The sequence below is a fragment of the Dermacentor andersoni genome, chromosome 11 (genome assembly GCF_023375885.2).
Source record: "Dermacentor andersoni chromosome 11, qqDerAnde1_hic_scaffold, whole genome shotgun sequence".
In the NCBI taxonomy this organism is placed as follows: domain Eukaryota; kingdom Metazoa; phylum Arthropoda; class Arachnida; order Ixodida; family Ixodidae; genus Dermacentor; species Dermacentor andersoni.
The window spans coordinates 104,286,729-104,303,279 of NC_092824.1; the positions used below are offsets into that span (position 1 = coordinate 104,286,729).

Below are 16,551 nucleotides of genomic sequence, written 5' to 3' on the forward strand. Positions count from 1 at the left end.
AAAAAGAAAAGCAGACGAAAAAGAATTGAAGCACACATCGTCGTCTGCTACGCATTCGCTGACTGTCGTCTGCTTTCGGGCACGCTTCGATCGCGATCGACGAAAGCCATAAACCGCGCATCTGTGCGCGCGTGCGTTAAGTGCGCCCAAGCGTCGCATGCCCAGCTGCGCTGCCGGTATTCGCGTTAAACGCGTCGCGCCCGGAAGTATATGCGACTCTGCAGTTTTCGCGTCATCGTTGTAGTCGCAGGGCCAATCAAGCGCGTCGTCTTCCCTGCGTCGCTTTTTTTTTTTTTTCGAAAACGCTCCGATCAGAGCGGCGCGATGCACTTGTCGCAGACTTCGCTCGTGCATCTAAGCGCGAGACCGCAAGTATGCAGCCTTTGTCAAAATTATATACAGGGGTCACGTTGCCTGCAATTACCGCCAGTCTGACTACAGGCTGTAGAATATGGGACACTATGAAGAAAAACACGATGTACATCAGCTTATACTGATACGGTATTATTTGAAAACTCTAGTTGTTTAATTTCGCGAGAATAGGTTGATTACTAATGGAAAATAAAATGAATTAAATGAAAATGAAAGTTCCGTCTTTTTTTATTTTTTTTCGCACCGGAACACCGCCCGTACGTATAAGTGGGACGTCAGACGACGGCACAAGAAAGGCAACACTGCGCCCATGTGTTGTCCTGTCATCATCATCATGATCATCATCAGCAGCAGCAGCCTATTTTATGTCCACTGTTGTCCTGTCATCCATCCCAAAAGTTTCAATCTATACCAAAAATCTAAATTTTCAACCCTTCTGCAATTTGCTGGATCCCATCAGGCGCCGTCAGAATTTGTGACGTCACGACCAGCTAGTGTTGGGAGATTCAAGGCGGCTTTGCGGCTTTCCTTTTTGTGTCGTTTCTGGCCTGTAGCCAAGCCTCATATCTCGGGGTAAGAGTATGGTTGTTCAGTATGGCAGGCGCCATACTAAACGAAAATTTCGGAGGGGGGAGTGTGGCGTTTTTGGTATTGGAAGAAGGGTGATCTACTAATACAGGTGAAACAATTGTCCTCTTTAGTGTCCCATCGAGGGAGTCACCGCGATACACGCCGTAGTTATAATTCCCCGGGGAATTAAAAGGACGCTCACACTCACCCTCCAGCGGTCTGTATGGTGTAGGGAGCTTCGAGGAAATCGCATCGGCACATAGCCGAACGACGCATATTGCGAAGGTGTGGAGCGGCCCGTGTACTTTTGACAAAGACTGTACGTACAGCGCGAGGAGACGGAGACAGGAAGGAACGAGACAGGACGGGAGCGACTTCCTTTCGACACATTTCTGGCTGCACTCGGAAAACTATGCGAAATACAGTAGAGCCAGGTTATAACGAACGGGCTTATACGCTAAATATAGTTCCATATATCAGGAGGTAATTCGGTATACCCATACTGGCCTATAATGAACTGGCACGAACTTGTATGATGCGTTCGTTATAAGCAAAATTACATATATTAGAAATTAGTCTAGTGGAGGTGTAGAGCATCGACGCGCATCTTCTTAGCCATATACTCAGTATACATTACATCGGACTGACCCGCCGTGGTTGCTCAGTGGCTATGGTGTAGTTGGGCTGCTGATCGAGCGCGAGGTCGCGGGTTCTAATCCCGGCCACGGCGGCCGCATTTCGATGGGGGCGAAATGCGAAAACACCCGTGTACTTAGATTTAGGTGCACGTTAAAGAACCCCAGGTGGTCGAAATTTCCGGAGTCCTCCACTACGGCGTGCCTCATAATCAGAAAGTGGTTTTGGCACGTAAAACCACATAATTTAATTTAATTACATCGGACTGCTAGTGCAATTGATGCGTCGGTGTCTTCCTTCATCCTCCTGAATTTTAGCTCGCTCACACACACACACACACACACACACACACACACACACACACACACACACACACACACACACACACACACACACACACACACACACACACACACACACACACACACACACACACACACACACACACACACACACACACACACACACACACACACACACACACACACACACACACACACACACACACACACACACACACACACACACACACACACACACACACACACACACACACACACACACACACACACACACACACACACACACACACACACACACACACACACACACACACACACACACACACACACACACACACACACACACACACACACACACACACACACACACACACACACACACACACACACACACACACACACACACACACACACACACACACACACACACACACACACACACACACACACACACACACACACACACACACACACACACACACACACACACACACACACACACACACACACACACACACACACACACACACACACACACACACACACACACACACACACACACACACACACACACACACACACACACACACACACACACACACACACACACACACACACACACACACACACACACACACACACACACACACACACACACACACACACACACACACACACACACACACACACACACACACACACACACACACACACACACACACACACACACACACACACACACACACACACACACACACACACACACACACACACACACACACACACACACACACACACACACACACACACACACACACACACACACACACACACACACACACACACACACACACACACACACACACACACACACACACACACACACACACACACACACACAGCTCTCAGGACGAAGCCCCGTCTCCCTTCGGTGTGCAAACATCAATTTACTTTCTTCGCTCGTTATGAAGACGGAGGCTGACCTTCTCTTCCAAACACCGTTCTAGAGAAGTGCGGTGTGTGGAAAGACCGCGCACAATATGTCGTGAAAGAAAAAAGTACACATAGAAGGTACATTTATGGACAAAGTATGGCAGGCGCCATACTAAACAAAAAATTCGGAGGGGGGCACGTGCCCGATCCTCCTCTCTCTCTCTTTCTCTCCCCCACTCCTTCGGGTGTGGGTAGGTGCGCCGCCTTGTCAGCTCCCGTTGGCTCACAGCAGCGTGGCTTCGCCGGGCTCTGATTGGCTCGAAACGGATTCCGCCATATTGCGGATTCCGACAACACGACGAAAATTGGGCTCATCGTTGCTGAACGCTTCTGCTCATCTCTTTGCCTTTTAGTCAGCGTCACAGCGATGGTGTACTGTTCGCGATCGTGCTGTGCACTTTCACTGCTGCGGTGATGAATCGCATTCCAGAAGATCAAAAGAAGGGAAAGAAAAGGATAAAGATCAACGTACTTCTGTTTTCTTTGCGTCTTCCTCTATGCCGAAAGCGCTTCGCGCTAAGGCGTTGCATACGTCATAGCACTTTTGCTGCCGGCGTAGGTACGCGGAAAAACGCGGGGTCGACCCGCCAGTACAACGAAGTGGCGCGTCATGGGAGTCATGCCGCCGTGCGTCTTTTTTTCGTCGTAAATTGTTTCCGGAAGTTGTGTTGGGCTCTGGCCAGTGGCGTGGACAATGACTTTACGCGGTATAGAGGCGTCGAGTCAGTAAAAGGGGAAAAAGAGGGGGGAGGGGGAGGGGAAAAAAAGAAAGAAGAACGATTGTCTAATGTGTGCATAATTGAAGTGCGGCCTCTTAATCTATTTAGGCGCAGCGAGGATGATTACGCGCGCCAGACCCTGTCACGCAGGCAGTACGCGCACTTGGCAGCCTCACACCGTGCCAATCGCAAATAGCAGAGGGAGAAAAAAAAAGTGAAGAAGAAACACGCTTTAAATATGTGAAAGAAAGGCTTCAAAGTGCAAGCGTGCGCGGAGATAGCTGCGCACGAATACGCTAATAATAATAATAATAATAAAAAATATCTGAAAACTCTTTCGTTGCGAAATGCGCACGCCGTCTGCATGCATGCATGGGCGGCAATTCTTTTTCGTGTGCTTCGTTTGGCGGCGGCCGCCGCGCATTTTGTCGTCTGCTTCGGTCGAGAGAGCGAGGCGGGGAGCGAAGGGCGTACTCGATTGTTCGGGCAACGGTGGCTTCTTTGAAGCCGCGAGAAAATTCCGTTGTACAAATGGGACGGTTCCACTTTGCAGCCGCTCGCTGGACTACGAAAGTATTTATGCGCTGGACTGCGCACGAAATGGGAGACTGCGTCTTTTGACGTCACAGTGACGAAACTCGGCTTCCACGCCGCGTTTGTGCGGCGTTTGTTTTGAATTGCGCCGCCAGCAACGGGGCGCTCGCTCCGTAGTGAAAGTGGGGAAAAGCGCGAGGAGACGGGGAGAAAATGTGCCGGTGATTCAAAGCTCTTTAATGGAATTAGTTCTAACACTCCGTGCCAGCTTCGCGTTTCAAAAAAGATTAAAGTTTTAGCATTTGATTCGAGGGGTATACGAATTGCCGCGCCATCTCTGCACAAGGAGACGAACTATTTTTTGTAATTTCTTTAGTACAAATGTGTTTTAGAAGGACCGTTTCTGTGACCATTGATGGCGCAATGATCGGCCAGTCTTGAACTATTGGAGGTAATTTGAAGCGGCGCTAAGCCGCTTGTGGTATTACCTTACTTTACAAGTCAGTTTCAGCCACCGCCTTGCGAAAGAGTGAGAGCGGGTGGAAAGCGTTTGACTCCTCTCTTGTGCGGCTCGTTTATTTCCATTGCCCTTTCTCAGAGGCGCGTCTTTCCTCCTTGCATTACCCTCGTTGCCAGTGCGACGGTGTTGCGACGGGGAAGCCGACGCTGCTGGCTGGCTGGCCGGCTGGTGCGGTGGTCGCTCGGGTCGGTCTCCGATCAACGGCCGCATGTCTCTGTGTGCGCCCCTTCGCGTGGTGGCTCGTGAAGCATGCCGTGCTTCTGCGGCCGTCTCGTGCGTGCGTGTGTATCTGTGCGTGTGTGTAGCGTAGCGCATTCCGCAAGCAGGATGCCGACGGCTGCGTGAGAATGATCGCCGTGGTTTTGCCTTTTTGATGCGCTGCCGAGGAAGGAGAATTACATAAAGCGGAACCCGTCCTCGTGTCATCGGATGTGATAGAAGAGCAGAAGTCTTTTACAGCTACCGAGGAACCATGACGGTGACTGCGTCTTCTGGCGGGACGACCGCAGCTGCAGCGCCGGTGTCGCGAGACGAGACTGATCGCTGTCGGTCTTGGTCCCATCGTGTTGGGTACACGAGGCGTTATTGCGACTGCGGTGCTTCGAGCAACGGCGGCGGCACGGAGTCGTCCGAGCTTGTTTCGCTGGCGAGGCCGCAGCAATGACCTAGTCGGCATAGCCATCGTAGCCTCCAGCCAAGAAAAGCGCCTCCCAACTTTTCGTTCTTTCCCACCGCAATCATCTACACGGGAAACAAAAAGAGAAGTGAAAGCGACGCTTCCCCCAACCTGCAACTCGAACTATCTAGTTTGTTTCGTGAGCTAGTGCACTGTGCACTGTTTCACATTGCGGGATTTCGGTCTTCGCCTTCTGACTATATATCCCGACGACTATTTGTTTACCTAGATTGGTTTGGCTTCGTTTTTCTGAAGTCAAAATCCGGACGCCCGGTTCGATATCTCCGCTTTCACGGGACATCCGAGGCGCACTCGTCCGCTTATCCGGTTAGGGTGAGTCGGTCTTAATCCGAAGGATAATCCTCTTCTCTACATCGACAATCGTACCTTTCTTTTTTCTCGTGTTTTGGCGGGGACAGCTGGCGTTCGTTATCCTTCCGGTCGCGTTGCTCTATACAGCGAAGAGGAAAAAAAAAAAGGGGGTATCAAACAAGCGCTCAGGCTGTCTGTTCTGTTTGCAAACCTGCCAGAGTCCGACTGGCGGATCATATGCACATTTGTTTCTTACCTGTGAGTCTGCTGTGCAGGAGGCGTAGCCGCGAATGTTTAGCGCTCGCGTGACGCACTTCTCTCTGCGGGCTATTTACAAGCGGCCAGGGTGCGCATTTTCGCTAATTGCCAGCTAGGTTCTACGTAAAACGGGTTTCGCGGGTAAACTCTTCTCAGTGAGCCGACCTTGCCTGCGCAATTGAACGGTGAATGCTTGGGAAACTAGCCGCCATCGTCTGCGCAGTTTCTTTCATTATAATTTTCCCCCGAGCCGATGAGTGAAACGTTCCACGCGAAACATTTTTTTCCTGCTTCCACAAAAGCGCGCGCTTGCCGGGGCCGTGCGAAGCGAGGATCAACGCGAGCGTACTGTGTGCTGCGCTCGTTGTATGTAGCTTGACTGCGGTGGTTTGCGAGATCTCTCCCAAGCACAATCTGTAGTGCATCGCGAACTCAGCTTCTCAGCCCCACTCGTTTCTTTTATCTCGAGGGCTTACGGCGCAGCTGTGGTGGCAGGGGAAGCGCGAAACAAGCCCCTAGAAACTCGTGAGAGAGATCGCTGCGTCCGCGGGGAAGCTATCAGTTTCTTTCGTATGCGAATGCGTTAAGGGGGCAAAGAAAGCGCCCTAGCGTAAGACACTCTCGTCGCCCTCACATACGCCAGACGGATCGATACGCGCTAAACCACGCAGCAAGTGTACGTATACCCCGTGCTACGCCCAGGGCATTTTGTTTTACTTTGCCCGCCAGCACCTACGCTCGACGGGTCGGCCGTACCGTTTCGTTTCTCGTGGAAACGGCTCTGAGACGACGCAGTCACGTCCGTGCATCGGACCTCTTTCCTGTCTGGGTTCTATAGATTTTTTTTTCTTCTTCTCCTTCGCTCTGCTGGATCTATACCGTGGGAGCATCGACTAACGTCACAACGGCTCCATATTGCGTTCAAATCTATCGAAGTTATCAATCGCTCATGCTCGTCTGAGTTTCGGTTGAGTTTAGTTTTGGATGTACCGACACTCGCGTCGTCTGTCCGTTTAAAACGAGCGCAGTCGAATCGTTCTTTCGTTCGCTTGCGGAATCGTCATTCTTTGGTATCTGGTGCGCGTCGTCAACTAACGGACAACTCGTAGACGGGGGAATCGCGTAGACGTTATTCACTGCATCATTCTTTTTTTTTTTTTTTTTTTCTCGAAACCAGCCTGAGCTGGCGCTATTTCCACTTCGCCTGACAGCCGGCGGTAGCGCGGAAACATCAGTTTCGGATCACCGCGCCTGCCGGGGATAGCGTTGTACAATCTGGTGAGCGTCAGCGGATCACGTGTGTATTACCGGGCGGATATACATTGTCTCAGCTCTTTACTCGGAACCGACGGCGACGCCTTCTGCAAGCGCGGCGTCACCATGTCACGAACTGCATCTACAGCGTCGTCTGCTCGTGGCCCGAGCCAGCACTCCAACGACACCGCCAGCAACGCTGACAGAGCAGACGCCGCGACGACAACAACCATGAAGCGTGGACTAGCGAAACGCGCTCAGCGGCAAGATGAACAACGAAGTGCTTAGTTAGTTACAGAATCAAAACCCCCCCATTAGTCGTAAGGTGCCCGATTGCTGTCACCGAAGGACGGTCGTGGGATTGCCAGAGGCAATCGGGCTTGTTAAGGTCTGTCGTCTGCTACGAAGTGTATTTTTACGTGTGATTCCGCATCTTGAGTGCACTTCGAAACTAAACCAAAGTCAACGAACTAGCCAAGCCTGCAAACCGTGCCGTTGCGTCGGGCAACAGCAGCAACTATGCACGCTGTGCGTGTGTGTCGGTGCGTGGATTCTTGCACTTTATCTGGCGTCCGAGGACTTGGGAACGCCGTTCTGTGATTTCGAACAACTATCGTCTCTCCGCAAGACAAGAGTGGAAGCGAGTGCACGAAGGACAGACGAACGAGATTCGAGTTGGTGACCGTTTGCCGATCGTCGGCGTCAAGTCGGAAAGTCTGCGAAAAGAAGGTTTCGTCGCCACGAAGTAACCACAACGCGGACGCTTATGTGCTTCACGCCGCGAAGAAATTAAACGGCTACACTGACTCGTCACGTAGAGAACGTTTCCTAGTTTTACGAGAGCGTTTTTTTAGAACTCGCGACGTCGCGAAGATACTCATCGACGCTTAGCGAACACGTAACAGGAGCGCGTATTCTGCAACCCGAAATCCCGCCGTTTCTTTTTTCTACCCCCGGTACGATATGGCAGCGAGGTTGCCGGAGCCTAGCGAACACGATTGCGTGTCGTGACGAAGTTGAAACTGCCCTTCCGTGCCGAAGAACGTTCGTCCGACGGTCACGGGAGGCGCCAATGAAGGCACTGCGGGAGGCATGGTACCGCGCACGGACGGGCGGAGGTGTGTCTGAGCAGAAGTGGCGTCCTGCGCCGACTTGCGTGGCGTAAAATGGAGAAAGCTTCCAAAGGCGAGCTGGCGCCGACCTCCTCCTCTTCGCCTCTGGCCGGCGGTCGTCCGGCCGGGCTCCTGCCGTCGCCGACGTTGCCGTGCGTGTCGGCGGCGACGGCCGACGAGGACTCGAGCGGCAGCTGCGGCAGCACGGGCAGCGGCAGCGGCGGCATTTGCCGTAGCGCGAGCGAATCGCTTCTCCGCAAGCGTAGCCTGACGCTGGCCTTGCCGATCAACCTGTCCTCCGTGATTCAACTGAAGGTGAGAGCTTCGAGTCGATGATCAGCGTTGAAAACCTTCCTCAAAGCACGCCTCCGAGAGAGTTGCTTTTGCCGCTTGAAGCGTGGCTTCGGTGTGTGTGTGTGGGGGGGGGGGGGCGTGAGGGATCTTTGGGCGAAGATATCAGGGTTGCATCACTACCTTTCATCAAATAGCGACAGATTGTGTACATTTAAGGCGAGTGCTAAAGCATTTTGAAAAGCACAACAGTAGTACACGGATGGGCATAATAAACACAAGGAAGACACAGAGGCAGGTCAATATTTAAGTCATTACTCACTTTACATGGTGCTGATCTTGTGCTTAAACCCTCGCTTCTTATACTGCGGCCAGCCACTACTGATAATCTCCCAATTAATCTTTTACTTGTTGCCACTCGTTACATTTTTGCAAAATCAGGGCTAAAATAAAACTTGCTCCCTTGACAGCACTCATTTTGCGAATGTGAGTTTGTAACACTGTGATTAATAGACTAAAATATTTAGCTTGGATGCTATCAACAAATGTTGAGCGCATGAATCGTGTAGCAACCTTTAAAGCTCTTGCACTTTTTCTCCGACGCATGCGGATTGCCTTGTTACATCTTGGACTCTGCCAATAGACAGATTGCCTTAGCAACACTGGGCTCGAAAACCTAGTAATTCCACCAAAAGACTTTTGAGTGTTGCTTCAAGAAAACAACCTGTGCATGCGAAGGGATCCAGCATATTCAAATGTTGCAGAGTGTGTGGAAGTTTTTATCCCATTGTGTTAAAGCCCAGTAGTTTAACCTGTGTTGTGACAGTGTATTCAAAGATGTGAATATTATCCACGGACATAAAGTATATGCTAAGCGACATTTTCCTACTTTTCTGACACTGTATGCAGTATTCATCCAAAGGCGTCAAGTTCTATTGTGCAGCAAAATCTCCAACAACCTGTAGTGGATTGCATGGAAACCAAAGATTTTCTTTTCTCTGTTTTTTTTTACATCTTTATTGTATTCAAGAAGCATCACTTCTACACATCACATGCAGAAACACTAACCTACATAGCTGTTCAAGGCACTTGGAGAATGGTGGTAAATATGCTCTGAAGAAAGAGAAGTCGCATAGCAGTGCTCAATCACCTTGGAGTTCTATCGAAAAATGTTTTCCTTGGCAAAACAAGGTCAACTGTTGAAGGAAGTGGAGGTCAAACTTTCCTTTGTGGAACTTCCAAAGCACAACTCAGATTGTGTCAGTGTCTCGCAACTTCTCACATTATTTTTGCATACTTGTGAGATTTCTGCAAACAAAAGGTCCCCCAAACCTCCTAGACGGAGTTATTGTTTACTTTTAAAAGCAGTGTATATACAACACACTGCTTTCTTGATGCATGCATCAAGTAATTATACTTTAATGAATAATTTAATTCATTATCCCCATCTGCAGCACTGGCTCAGTGGTTATGGCATGCCCCAGCTGTTCGTGAGGTTGTGAGTTTAATTCACAACTGCAGTGACTACATTTCACCAAAGATGAAATGGAAAAACTCATGTACCAAATTTTAGGTCCACCGTAAACAAGCTTCATATGGTTAAAATAATATGGGTCGTTATGCTACGGTGTCTCTGATAGTCTGTGTGCTGCTTGGGGTCGTTAAGCTTCGTCGGCCAATAACTATCCCTAATTTGGGACTTAACGTGTAGTTGACACCACCTATTCCCACACTACTGTATTGGGAATAGGTGGTTTCAAAAAGACCAGCAGCCATGTTGTCAGCAGTCAATTTATGGCACTTGCACTGCGTCAAAGGCATGGCCTTCAAGTTAGGTTCCCATTACTCTGAGGAAATTGTCGCTGATGTGGACATCACTTTTAGCAAATAGGTGTTGCCACGTGCCTTTGGTTTCTACATCTTTTTCTGGCTTACCAACACCCCTCACTAAATGATCATCAATATCTATTTCCAGATGTGCAGTCTAACAATGACTGGGCTTCATATTTCCGCTTAGTGATTGTTCAAAAGTACCATGAGTAGTAGCTCTTTTGTTCCTGCATAGATCTGAAAGCATTCTATTTTCCCCACCAAAAAATTCCGTCGAGAGCGCAGGAGGTTGCACCTCACGTCTGTGTCGTTGCCCGAAACTTGTGGCTGCTGACAGGCAAGCATACAGCCTTGATGCTGGCACAACTCTCGCACGTGATGAAAGCGTGACGAAAGCCACTTTGCCAAGACGTGGTTTGCCTGTTCTCTCTTGTGCTGGTGGCTGCGACAGAGATCAGGCTTGGCACAAGCACACAGTCACGTGGGGGCAAAAGGGGCATGGACTGCCAAAAAATGCAATGCTTGCATCACTCTGTCTGTGTTCTCTCTCTGTGCTTCTCCGTGCTTTGACTTTTTATCCTGTCAATCCACTTTCAGTTTCACCCGAAGAGCAGTCTTTTTTTTTGTGTGTGATATCTATTTCATGCTCAAAGTTTCTTTGAAGTGAACATGTTCAGAACTGGCCTTCACATGACAGTTTTATTTAAACGATTACTAAAGAGAGAACAATAAGTTGGATTTGCAAATCAGATTTAAAAAAGAAGTGGCAATCTTGCCACGGAGAAAGAGGCCTGGACAGCCAGAAGATAATTCAATTAGAAGAAAGTGTCACCTACATACGGCTAGAATGAAGCTACTTAGGGAACCCACGAGGGTTTTTGCAGAAAGAAAATACTCCAGTTGAAAAAAATTCCGCCTGGTCCAGGAATCGAAACTGACCAAGGCTAGTTGGTCAGTCATACTCTGAAACTGAGCAGAGCTTGAGAGACGAGCAGATGTACAGTGTATGCACACAGACGGTGTGTTGTCATTCTTATGCCTGTCCTTATCTTCTTAGCGCTACTCAGTTTTCTGGGACCAACGCCTTTCAAAGGTGGTCGCTCTCCTATCTGGGCTAACCTAAAGTCCCCGTATGCACTTGTTTTTTTTTTTTTTTTAAATCTAAGTAGCAAAAGCTTTTGAAGGGCCGCCACTGCATCCTATTTGCCCGTTCGCCATCCTGTTCAGCTAGTAGTACTCCTTAAAGAACAGAGGTTAGAAACAATGCCATGTCGGCCATCAGTTCCGATGACGTGAGGAAGAGGGGGATAAGTAAGGCCAATGAACTGAGCAGGATTGAGGAAGTGAAGGAAAATGTGCAAAATGCCTCTTGAGTTTAATGTGATAAATTGTTTGGCAGAATAACAGCTGACCAGGTAGAAGTGTGATTAATAAGTAAAATTAATGAGAATGTAAATATATATGTACTGGCTTGGTCATTTGCCCAACTTGCCATTTAACGAGAGCCAGTTTGCCAGATAAGGTTATTATTTCTGCGCAGCACATAAAAGTGACAGTTAAACGAGCATCAACAGCTTGGTTGTTATTGTAAACTGTTCCACACAGGATCTCATGACATCCTTGAAAATATGCATAATAGATTCTTGACAGGGTGTCGAAGTTTCTATTTTTTTGTTCCCTCAGAGTTCTCTATTCACCTTGTGCAGCTAAGCTGTTTCTTGTGATTAGTGATTACTACACCACTGCGACTTAGGTCACTCGTGATTGGTTACTAGCGTAACCAGTCACACGTGCAAAACATTTGGTTAGATATTAACATCCCCTAATTTTTCACTTCTCCCTTGCATGGGCATACAACAAGCTGTGAGTTGTCTGATCACTGCCATCCACCCCACTCTCCTTCTATTTCATTTTATTCTGTTTAGCTGCCCCTGCTGAGTATCGTTGCACTCCTGCAGTCTTTGACGCAGCATCTATTGTTTTCGCTCTTCCTGCTGTGCACAGTTCTTGGTGCTCAAATCATTTTGGAGGTGGAGGTTGATGACACTGCGACATGGCTGCTTGCGACTTTACATGTACATGCAGACGTTTGCTTCACAGAGCCACAGCTGTGCATTCTGCTCCTATGCATTTCTTTCGCTTCAAACTGGAGCTGTTTTGACAGCGCTGTGATTGTACAGCAGTAACCTCTGCTATTGTCATGGAACCTTCATAAAGCTTGCTGCAATGGGATTCCATGATAGGCATATTGCAGAATGCATACGAGCATGTGTTTTGTGCAAAAACGCTCGTGTGCTTAGATTTGCACATTAAAGAATCTCACATGGTGAAATTTAAGGGTGTGCCTCATAAAGCGCATTGTTTTTTATATTGCTCACAATCTGTTTTCGTGGAGCAATATCATAATTAATTCGATTGTGATTATTTGAGGCTTCAAGCATCTGTTATTTTACTATTTATTGACATCCATATGCAGCAACCTCTCGATATTCTAACTTTCGTTTTGCAGCTCCCTTCCCAGCATATTATGCATCCCTGTCAGTGGTATGTTGTAAGCATGGATGTCAGGAAGGACAGCTCAGAACTTCAAAATGTGGTTCTTTTGAGGGACTGCAATGACCTGTGCAGCTTGAAGCACTAAAAGAATTTGCTCATGAAGGGAGTTCATGTTGCACATTCATTATTAGGCAAGACGATGTAGCTTCTGGTATGTTTTTCATTGTGAAATTACTTAACTCTCAACATTGTGTGCTTTGGAGCTGTTAGAGCAGACAGAGACGTAAGTGCTATGGCTTCTTGGTAACGAGAAGTGAAAACCTAAAATTTCAATTTATTGCTGGGGGCCAGCTTTATGCACGACTTCATGCCGATAGTTCGGATAGCTCGTACGCTAATAACTCTCTGGCACAGCACCACGAGTGCTGGCAGGCTCATGGAGACAAACGTGCATCCAGATTTTTTATGCCGTGGACGCATGATTAACACATTGGAGACCATGCAGTTTTGTACAGATGCATTTCTTTCTTATTGGCTAGGCCAGAGGTGTTTCTGTGGGGAAGAAAAAAGTCATGTTGGTTTTAATTGCCTCCGCTTAAGACGGTCTCACACATATTCCGAAAATGTTCATGCATGTGTTGCTTAAGCAGGGCAGCTTAATGATTTTACACGGTCATGATTCATTGGAAAAAAAATTCGTGTCATATGTGCTCTGCTTGAGGGAAAGCTGTAAGTGCTTTACCCTATCTACTAAAACATGAACATTTTCATTTAACCATAGCAGAATTTAATATATTAAAATTTGTTTCAATTCACTACAAAAGAAAAGAAAGCTGATTCTGTTAAATGTTGAGGGAGAAGTCATCTCTGTCTATGTCCTTAATTGTTTTTGTTCAAATTCGAAAGTTTTTGATAGAATATTTAATTGAATTGGATTTAATTGAATGGAAGGGGTTGCAACTCTCTAACTGAAACACATGTAACAAGTAAACGCTTGCTAGCATCTGTTAGTGAATTTCAAATAATCTCTGATGGCACTGTCTGGGATCAGGTGCTTGCTTAATTATTTTTTAATTGAACGACTCTGTATGGGTGTAGACAGAGTGAACCAGTCTCATTACTGCAGTGCTGAAAGACACAAATAATGTTCTTCTCAGTGTACATGCAATTCTAAGCATTTTTCAATGCATTAGCATTTAAGGCCAGAGTGAAGTGGTAGCTACTAGGTATTGAGCAAGAGTCATGTTTTCATTCCAAGCACAACATTGAGACTATTGCGAGCGTAACTCCACAGTTGTTTCCTCTTTTATTGTCACATGCACCATTACCAAGAGGCTATTTGTATGAATGGAGTATTTTACTAGGGCTCTTTGTGATTAATTGCTTAAGTCATACAGAAATATGATAGGTAATATGTAATAAAGTGTTAGATAAACGGTGGTCAGTGAACTTGTCTGTATATTATTATATTACCTTCTTGCAATTCTACTATAACCTAACAGGAAGCTTCATCTCGGGCCCAGCTCACATTTCACTATTCAAATACATGCCAAATGCATAAATATTCTCATTACATCAGGAAAAATAACTGGCTCAAGACAGACGCACGTTTCTTCGTCCACGTCTGTATTTTCTGGAATTTTATTAATAAATTGATTGCATAGATAAAAAACCTACTTTCTACAGTCATCTTTCTTTTAATCAACAAGCCACATCAAATCTAGTTCAGTGGATAATGAGCAAAACAAATACAGTGAGACAAGAAGAAACTTAGCAACATAGATGCTTACATCTTGTCTGAGCCAGTTAGAATATAATAGAGCTTATGAGTACTGTTGGATTTCAGTTTTCAAGACATTGTCAAAGAGGCCATATATTTTCTTTTTCTTTTTTTTCACGGTGCCTGGTTTAGGACTGTCTGGCACATTAAAATGGCTTTTTATTGCCTCAAGTGGAACGTGCCAATAGGTTCCACCTACATACCCATACCTCACGAGGTGTCAGTGTGTGTGTTGGGCCAAGCTGTGTGTGTCACTCTCCACGTACGTGTGAGGCAGCTGAGGACAATGGTCATGTCACTCTCTCCACTGAACGAGCTGCCTTTTTCAAAGCAGCTGTGCGGGCCGCTGTCCTCTCTCTCTCTCTCTCTCTCTCTCTCTCTCTCTCTCTCTCTCTCTCTCTGTGTCACGACTCAGGGCCAGTGGGCGGCTGTTTATGCAGTTGGAAACGAAGCATACACAGAGAAGCACTTCTGTCAACTTTGTTAGCGCCAGAACTTTTAAAAGTGAAGCCTTCTTTGTCTCTTCCCTCCATATTGCGTGACTGTCTGGCCATTTAAACTGGGCCAATCTTGGAGACATGTAATCAAAGCTGGGTTGATTCCAGAGGCAGTATGTTGAAAGGTGGTGACTCTGTGGGCTGATACTGATACCAGTGCACATGCGCTGGTCATGTTCACAGATGACCCTTATGAGGGTTTTAATGTGGTTTGTAGCACAGGCCAATTCTGGAGGCAACACCATGTCACAGCACATACATACCTCAGAGCATTGACAAATAGAGCTTACTAATAAGTGTATCTCCAGCGGCGTACTTCGGAAGCTCTGCCGGCAAGCTTTTGTTTGACAGTCATCATGAGATGGTGTCTGCCTAGTTTTTAAAGCGAATAGCTTTCTTTGGCTCTTCCGGCCATGTTCGTGGTTGGCCAGTAGTGGGACTCGGCAACTTAAATATTCTCTCTTTCTCATTCGCTTGCTCGTTCCTTCTTTTGGGCTGTTTTGCTGACATTCATATTCATAGTCCGTACTTTCTGCACAATTTTTGTTTTCTGAGCTCAGGAGTCATGAAGCATAATGCTAGTATAAAATCAAGTGACACACAAGGAGTTCATTCTTCATCCTTGCGGCGTTGAATGGCTTTATGACATCTGGTATTAGCCTTACGAATAGCAATTTGCCAAATTGGCTGAATTGTAATTACCAGTTTCACTTAGTCACCGTGTATTACAGCTGTGGCTTTCATGGTGTTCTGCAGGAACCGGACTTCTCAGATTGATACTTAATTGCCCGTGATTGAATGCCATTGTCCAAATGTTATCTAGGTTCAGGGACACACATATTGTTGATTGTTTGTGCTCATGGAATTGGGGAATAAATTGAACTAGCCATTAATGATGACGTAGCTGCTCTTAAAAAATGTTGCAAGGTGAGCATGCAACAAACAGATTGGAACATTCGAATAAATTAGCCTGCCAAAGCAGTAGAAAAATTCACATATTAGCAGCTGTTCCCTTTGGTCTTTAAATGGTTGCAGCATCCTTAATCATTACAGAAATCAGTATAATATATTAGTAGAAAGTTCAGTGAATGAACTTTAAATGGTGTGGAGAACAAAGCATTCAATCAAATGAGTTATTTCAAATAAAGCTCATAAAAAGCTAACTGCTGTCAGCGCAACTGTTTTGTAAAAGGTTGTTGATCTGAATAGTTGCATGGTATTCAGCTAAGTGGTATTGTACTTTATTAATATGCTGCATTATCACTGCATTCTACATGTTCACAGCTTTCTTACTTTTCCTGCAATGTTTTGTGTGGCTTAGGTAAATTATTTTTTTGTCCATTTATGGCTTCTGCTTTAGCAAGACTGTTGGTCCAGTTTTGAAAGATGCATGGTACTT

General features: G+C 46.8%; 1 protein-coding gene across 5 annotated transcripts in view; it reads left to right on the plus strand.

The window, feature by feature from the left end:
- Positions 1 to 16,551, plus strand: part of LOC126539214 (microtubule-associated serine/threonine-protein kinase 3-like) — a 293,806-nt gene that overhangs the window by 221,702 nt on the left and 55,553 nt on the right. Inside the window, exon 1 of one of the 5 annotated variants that reach the window (XM_050185967.3) lies at positions 4,780 to 8,573. The exons of the other annotated variants lie outside the window; for them this stretch is intronic. Coding sequence (XP_050041924.1) covers positions 8,313 to 8,573 — 261 coding nt within the window. The 5' untranslated portion in view covers positions 4,780 to 8,312. Of the gene's footprint in view, positions 1 to 4,779; positions 8,574 to 16,551 lie in introns of those variants that run through there. 5 annotated transcript variants of the gene reach the window in all.